Source organism: Chionomys nivalis, chromosome 19 (genome assembly GCF_950005125.1).
Source record: "Chionomys nivalis chromosome 19, mChiNiv1.1, whole genome shotgun sequence".
NCBI classification, from domain to species: domain Eukaryota; kingdom Metazoa; phylum Chordata; class Mammalia; order Rodentia; family Cricetidae; genus Chionomys; species Chionomys nivalis.
The window spans coordinates 37260453-37267980 of NC_080104.1; the positions used below are offsets into that span (position 1 = coordinate 37260453).

At 47.2% G+C, this 7528-nt stretch overlaps 1 protein-coding gene across 1 annotated transcript in view; it reads left to right on the forward strand.

Annotated features, from left to right (window-relative positions):
* Positions 1-2947, forward strand: part of Gpr45 (G protein-coupled receptor 45) — a 61930-nt gene extending 58983 nt beyond the window's left edge. Inside the window, exon 2 of the mRNA XM_057751355.1 lies at positions 1250-2947. Within this exon, the coding sequence (XP_057607338.1) occupies positions 1387-2607 (1221 nt within the window). The 5' untranslated portion in view covers positions 1250-1386 and the 3' untranslated portion in view covers positions 2608-2947. The remainder of the gene's footprint in view (positions 1-1249) is intronic.
* Positions 2948-7528: the final 4581 nt, after the last annotated feature.

Consider the following 7528-nt stretch of genomic DNA (forward strand, 5'->3'; position numbering starts at 1 on the left):
CAGGTCTGTGTGATTTTTTTTTATAATAAAGTTAACTTTTGAAAAAATATCTCCACTTTTAACTCAGCAGATAAAAACATCCGAACAAAGATAGTCCATAATCTCATTTTTAGAAAGAGTAAATAAATATTAAAGTGACAGTATAAAAAAGTAATTAATCATCTCTTTCTTCATCAAGGAACCGGGAAGTACCACCTCCCTGTCAGTCTGGCGCTGTCCTAGGTGCTGGGGACACACAAACTAAAGCAGGCCAGAGCCCTGCCTGCTTGAAGCCAGCATTCCAAAGCAGGTGGTTTGCTCAAGACCCCATTCCATTGATTTTCATAAAAATCCATTCAAATTACATTGTTGGCAGAGGCTGCTTATTCATTTCCTGGCCACCCAAACCCAAAATAATTACACAGAAACTGTATTATTACAACATTGCTTGGCATATTAGCTCACACTTCTTTTTGGCTATCTCTTATATCTTAAATTAACCCACTTCTATTAATCTCTGTATTGCCACATGGTTGTAGCTTACCAGTAAAGTTCCATCCAGAGTTCGGCGTATGCCTCCTGTGGAGGCTACATGGCTTCTCCATGACTCCATCTACTCTATATATCTTTTCCAGCCTGGCTATATTCTGTTAAGTCATTGGCCAAAAGCAGTTTTTTTTTTTATTAACCAATGGTATTCATAGCATACAGGGGGGAAATCCCACACCATTGCATAAATGGTCATTCCAAAGCACCTACAAGGCAGAGCTTCCAAGTGCCCAGAGGATAGCTAGCTGCTTAGGTTTCCTGGGCTGTTTGACAAGACTCAAGCTTTGTAAATACCAGCCTTTGTCCTAAGTCAGAAATAAAGGAATCATTCTTCTCTATGCTCTCCTGTCCCTGGAAACTCACGAGGAATTGATCCCAACACTCCCTTACAGACTACCATCTCTGGATTCGAAACTCCTTAATAGAGGATAGGGATCTGTTTGCATACAGCCCTATAACTCCTCTTCAGATTGTATATGACATGCAGTGATGAAGGCAGTATGCAAATCATATTGCTTAGGGGACAGTGGGAAGGAGGAGTCTACATATGTTCCCTTCAGACTCCGCTGGGGCTTTCTGAATATTTCCTGGGTTGGCTGGCTAAATGCATAGATGTGAAACCCTCACATGTTAAACCACCAGTACCTGTAAACTTTAGACCATGCTCCACTCTGCCCGGTTTCCAATAACTGATTCTTTTCTCTCCCCCTTCTTGCTCTAGGCTGTAGTGTCCTACTAGGGAGCTGTGCAAACACATGGCTCCCAGAGGGACAGGACAAGAATGCAAACCCCAGCTAGCCACTCCAAAGGAAGATTTCTCCCAACGATTCAAGAGCACTAGAGATCCTTCGGCATCAAATGAAAAGATGCAGCCAGCAAACAGAAAATGAAAGCCACCCAAGCACTGGAGGGTGCCCTTGCAGCCGCTTCTGTTCCGGTGCCGAGTTTCTCGTCAGGATGGCCTGTAACAGCACACCCATTGGGACATACGAACATAGGCTGCTGAATGGGAGCGATGTTTCAGACCCCGGGGCCACATCACTGTCCACACCTCTCAGGATCTCGTTGGCAATAACGATGTTACTAATGATCGTGGTAGGATTCCTCGGCAACACGGTGGTCTGCATCATCGTGTATCAGAGGCCGGCCATGCGTTCAGCCATCAACCTGCTGCTGGCCACCTTGGCCTTCTCTGACATCATGCTGTCCTTATGCTGCATGCCTTTCACTGCCATCACCCTCATCACTGTCCGCTGGCACTTCGGGGACCACTTTTGTAGGCTCTCAGCTACACTCTATTGGTTTTTTGTTCTAGAGGGCGTGGCCATCCTGCTCATCATTAGCGTAGACCGCTTTCTCATCATCGTGCAGCGACAGGACAAGCTGAACCCACGCAGGGCCAAGGTGATCATCGCAGCCTCCTGGGTGCTGTCTTTCTGCATCTCTGCGCCCTCCTTCATCGGCTGGACGTTCATGGAGGTGCCGGCTCGGGCCCCACAGTGTGTTCTGGGCTACACCGAGTTCCCAGCCGAACGCGCCTACGTGGTGATGCTGGTGATAGCCGTGTTCTTCGCACCCTTTGGCGTCATGTTGTGCTCCTATCTGTGCATCCTCAACACGGTGCGGAAGAATGCTGTCCGCGTGCACAACCAGTCAGACAGCCTGGACCTCAAACAGTTGTCCAAGGATGGCCGGAGAAAGATCCGGCGGCAGCAGCAGCAGGTCAGCCTGGACCTGAGCTTCAAAACCAAGGCCTTCACCACCATCCTCATCCTCTTCGTGGGCTTTTCGCTGTGCTGGCTGCCCCACTCAGTCTATAGCCTGCTGTCTGCGTTCAGTCGGCAGTTCTATTACAGCGCCTCCTTCTACACCACCAGCACGTGCGTCCTGTGGCTCAGTTACCTCAAGTCCGTCTTCAACCCCATTGTCTACTGCTGGAGGATCAAGAAATTCCGTGAGGCCTGCATAGAGTTACTTCCCCAAACTTTCCAAATCCTCCCTAAAGTGCCTGAGCGGATCCAGAGGAGAATCCAGCCGAGCACGGTCTACGTGTGCAACGAAAACCAATCCACCGTCTAGGGAGCAGGTCAGAGCAGGCCAACGGACCGCTCCAAATGGTCCCAGCCGGACTCTGCTCTCTAGCTTTTAGTTGTCTGCGTTTTGTGGTGACTACACAAGCACAAAGGTACTCATTTGTTACCAGGTGATCTGTGGCTTTCAATTTTCCGATCTCCATAAGACGAATTATTATTATTTTTCTCTCTCAGAAGAAAAAAAGCATATATAGTTCTAATGGGAAACAAGGCTTGCAGGAGCTGGCCCAGAAAGTGAGAGGGGATGAGGGGAAGGGGGAAAGTGAAGTTGGCTGAGGGTGGGGCAAGAGGAGGGCCTATCAACAGAGTATATCCCTTGCATCCCAGCCCCCACTCCACATGCTCAGGAGAAGCCCCTGGTGGCAGTTTGTGGTGCCCTTGTTCACACTGACACTTGTATCTACAGGGCCTGGGTGTGGCCCAGAGGTCTCCATAATGTTCAACTGTGTGTTTCTGATCATGACAAATTTTCCTTTCTGGAAAGAACTAGAAATCACATTGGGATGTTCTTGAGGTCACCAGTGTGACAGGGTAGGGGTGGGATGGGGGTGGCGAGGTGACAGTGGCCCAAAGCTCAGAAATGTATTTTGTGACAGCAAAGCTGAAATGAGAAGTCCTCCTGGACACTTGGGCATGAGCCCACCCCTCCCACATCTGGCGAACACGACAGTCTCCTTTGTCCCTGTCCGTTCTCCGTCCACTTGGTTTTCATCCTTTCCAGTGTGCTAAGAACACACCTAGTGTTACTCGTCCGTCCGTTGGGCAAGTATCCGTAGTGACTTGCCCTCCGAAGCAGAGGCAGCCAGTGGCTTAGCTTTGTTTACACATCTCCTCTGGAAGACCCAGAGCCTTGTGAGGCACCAAATCCACATCAGCACCAGAATTGCTACAGGGACAGAACAGACACCCCCTCCTCAAAGCTGGGCTTACACCCATCCATCTCTGATCCTCCTACCTCACTCACGCCCACTGCTGCTGTCAAATCCTCTTGCCCAGGACCCGATCCTGGGAGGGAAGCTCCTTAGAGGAGACATTTGGCTTGGCCACTATGCTCGTGGCCACCTATATGACCGAGAGCTTCTGGTGTAGGAAGGTGAGTTCTGCATGCTCAGGACACAGCAGTGGGTTTATTGAGCTCTCTTTGCAAAGTCAGATGTGAAGAGAGGGAGAAATTAAGGAAATATGAGTCCAGGTCTGACTCTATCAGGGACCAGTCAGTAATCTTGTTCATTTCATCTTCTGTCAGCCTCAGTTTACCCATTTGTCAAAGGAGGAAGCAAGTCTACATGACTTCGGTCTCCTTGATTCTACACTTGCTTGTAGCGAAAAGACCTGGAAGAGATAAGTCCCCTTGATTCTAAACGAGGTGATTTTTTTTTTTTTGCCTGAAATTGCCAGATCCCTTACATTCATTTATTCATCCGCATGATGGGCATCTGTCAAGTAAATGCCTAGTGGATGAAATGTAATGGATGGAATGCGCTGTGCAAGAGACGGTGCCCAAAGAAGGCTGGAATGCACCCACAGCTAGTATTCCAAGAGCACAGAAGTTCCAGCTGGCTTCATTTCTTATTTCTTTCCAAGTTATGCTCAGAGACCAGCTCCCTACTCTCCTACCCTCTTCCTGTGGTAGTGGTGATGGAGGCAGTGGAGGGAGGTGGGGTGTGAAGAGACCATAATTTATGTTAACCTCAGCCCAAGGGAGGGAGGGTCTGTCACGAGAACGATTGACCAGTTTTCATCAGCCAAGAGGGACTGGCATGTAGCTTATTAAGGCAGGTGCCACCAATCCTATGCCTCTCCCAGTGATCCGCAAGGCTAGGGTTGGTTTCGGCTTCCGTGGGTCAAGTTCACAGGGCCCAGTGGTGCCCAAGAGAATTGCCAGACTACTATGAGGGGCAAGCCTATGGGCACCTCCTCTCCAGTGGTACTTTAGAGAAATTTTATTCAGGAATCTTGAACAAAGAGAAATCACAAAACCGAGTGAAGGTACCAAAATTTACATCCGTATGTGTTATACGATATATGTTGGATAGTAATATATATGTTTCAAAGTAATAATTTTGTATATATTTTAAATAAAGTATTATGGCTCTTTCAATGTATAAAGTCATGTTTTTGCCAAAACTTTTGTTTTGTACCAAAGCTACGATTACAAACCTGGAATCCTGTGTCCAGTACCTATTTATCAGGCTGTTCATGGCACATCTTAAACCATGTAATTACAAACCACAAAAATACAGATTCAATGGTTCTAAAAGCTGGGAAGTCTAAGAGGAACCAGCAGGTTTAGAGTCTGGAAAGGACCACTCTCTTGAGTCACAGAAGCTGCCTTTTTGCTATGTTATCACACGCAGAAGCAGAAGGGGAGGTTCCTTATGTGGGGGGTATACGTATGTGTACATGAGCATGTGTGTTCACTTGTGTGTGTGTGTGTATGTGTGTGTGCATAGGAAGGCCAGAGGTTGACATCAGCTGTCTTTCTCTATTGTTCTCCATATTTAAAAGCATAGAATAAAGATGCTAATTCTATTTAGGAGAGTGGAGTGAGCCCTGGTGTGAGGTTGCAACCTCAGAGTTTGGGGAAAACACTTTAAAACTGCAGCAATTCCAAAATCACACTGACCTCCCTGAAGCAGACAGCCGGTGAGTCACCAGCAAGTTTGACAAGATGGAAGTGGATGGGGCAAGTGCTGCTTTGTTTCAGAATCATTTCTCTATTTCTCATTCTCTTTGGCCCACAGTTTAGCCAGGTCCTGGGATTTCTGGGTCTGTGACGTCAGAACAGCTCCATACATATGTATTTTTTTCTGTCAAGGGCTGAGGAAGAGAAAAAAACCTCTTGGCCACAGAAATAAATAATTCCCATCCCATGAAGATGCCTGAAGCCTGTGGAAGAGCCTTAGACATGAGACACAGCGTCATATCCTCAAAGGGTCCGGGAACCAATTCCCTATAGAGAGCTACATTTAGAGAGGCTCTGTATCTTATATAAAGTGCTATTATATTCAAAGAACCAATGCACACCCTTCTGGGTACTTTGAAGCACTTGTAGATGATTTAAAACTAAATGATGCACACATCATACAAGTACACAACATATCACACTTCTTTCTTAAAAGAATGACAGGGGAAATCTGTTCATATTTAGCACAAAGAATTTTTTTTCAATTATTTTCCAACCCTGGGTAGTTGACTCCATGCGTGCAGAACCCAAGGATATTGTTCTAATTACAATGGATTCCAAAAAAAACTATCACTTTTTTATTGTTTTTGCATTTATTTGTGTCTGTGTGGTAGAAAAGCAGGGCATGGCGTGTGTGTGTAAGTTAGAAGGTAATCTGTGGTAGTAAGGTGTCTCCTTCTGCTATGTGGGTCCAGGGAGTTGAAGCTGAGCTGTCAGGCTCAGTGACAAGCACCTTTACTCACTGAGATGTCTCACCAGCCCCCATCATTTCATCTTCAACCTTGGTCTCCACTGTTGGAGTAAAAGAAAAGCAAAGGTTCCGGGCGGCAGCAATGGCTCAGCTAGTAAGAGTACTTATTGCTCCTGCAGGGTAGTACCCAGTTTTGGTTCTCAGCATCCACGTGATGACAGACAGGTGTTCTTCACTCCAATGCCAGGGCTTCCTGTGCCTTCATCTGGCCTCTGCAGGCCTCAGGCACACACATCATCATACATACATATGTGTATGCAAGAAACTCACTCACACACATCAATAGAGGTAAATAAATCTTTAAGAGAAAAAAAAAACAGCAAAGTCCCAAGAATGTTGGGAGCATTAAAAGGAGTGATGGAAATCTAGGTCCATTTCTCCTATTTCTGGACACGTGGGACTGAGTTCAGGACTGAGCATAGTTTGGGACAGAGTACATACAGCCGCTCACTCCCCGCTTCATTCTGAGTATAATGGAGCACCCTGAACTCAGGCCCCTCATCTGGGAAATAGAGAGTCATCCCAGACACAAAGCCTCGGTGAAGAGCAAGCAAAGGATGAGGTGTAGCTGGTAGGAGCGTGATTGTCTAGCAATCTCATGGTCCTGGCTTCCACCCCCAGCCCCGTCAACATAAACAAACAAATAGAAATTACATATCTATCGGATAGAGCCCAAAGAAGGCCCGGTCCATGGTAGGCACTGGGATCTGGAGACTGTAATTATCTCCGAGGGACTGGGCACCTGCTTCTTCCTATCAGTTTGTCCTTTTTATGGGCTAAGGTGGAACATGGTTAGAGAGACAGGCAGACGAATTTTTCTGAACTCAAATAGAACCGAAAGGGCTCTCCAATTAGAATAGCTTCTGGCTTGATTTGGTTTGGTGCTATCTACCTGAAGGTGATATCAAATTCGACAGGGTGGGGGCTCAGTCCCTCAGACTAGACAACCCCCCCTCCACACATTTCGGATAACAGCCCAAAGAGTAGCAGAAGTGCATGACGGCCTATAAGCCAGAGCTCCCATAATGCCCTGCTCGGTGTGATTAATTTGGCACAGCTGCTCACAGAACCCAGGGAGCCATTTTGGCCTCCACTTATCCTGGTTTCACAGAGGAAACCGCAAAGGGTACAGCTGGGCAGGTAGGTGGAGGTAATGAGTGGGATGAGGCCTGAAGGGAGGAGCACTCTGCCTCCCCACCCTCTCAACGAAATGACCGTCCAGCAAAGCCACTAGGTAGCTCCCGGAAGTCCATCTACACCTATCTTCTTTGGAGACTTGATTACACAACCGTTATCAATGACACCACTAGTCATCTGTGATCAACTCTCCTCTCATCAGGGCTTGGATTGAAAAGTTCCCTTCCTCTAGACCGTATTGAGCTCTCTAGGGACCAGGGCCACTTGGAAGCAACCGGGAGGCCCTAGCCACACACAAGAGCATACATAAGAAATGGCTGATTGGAGAAGGCA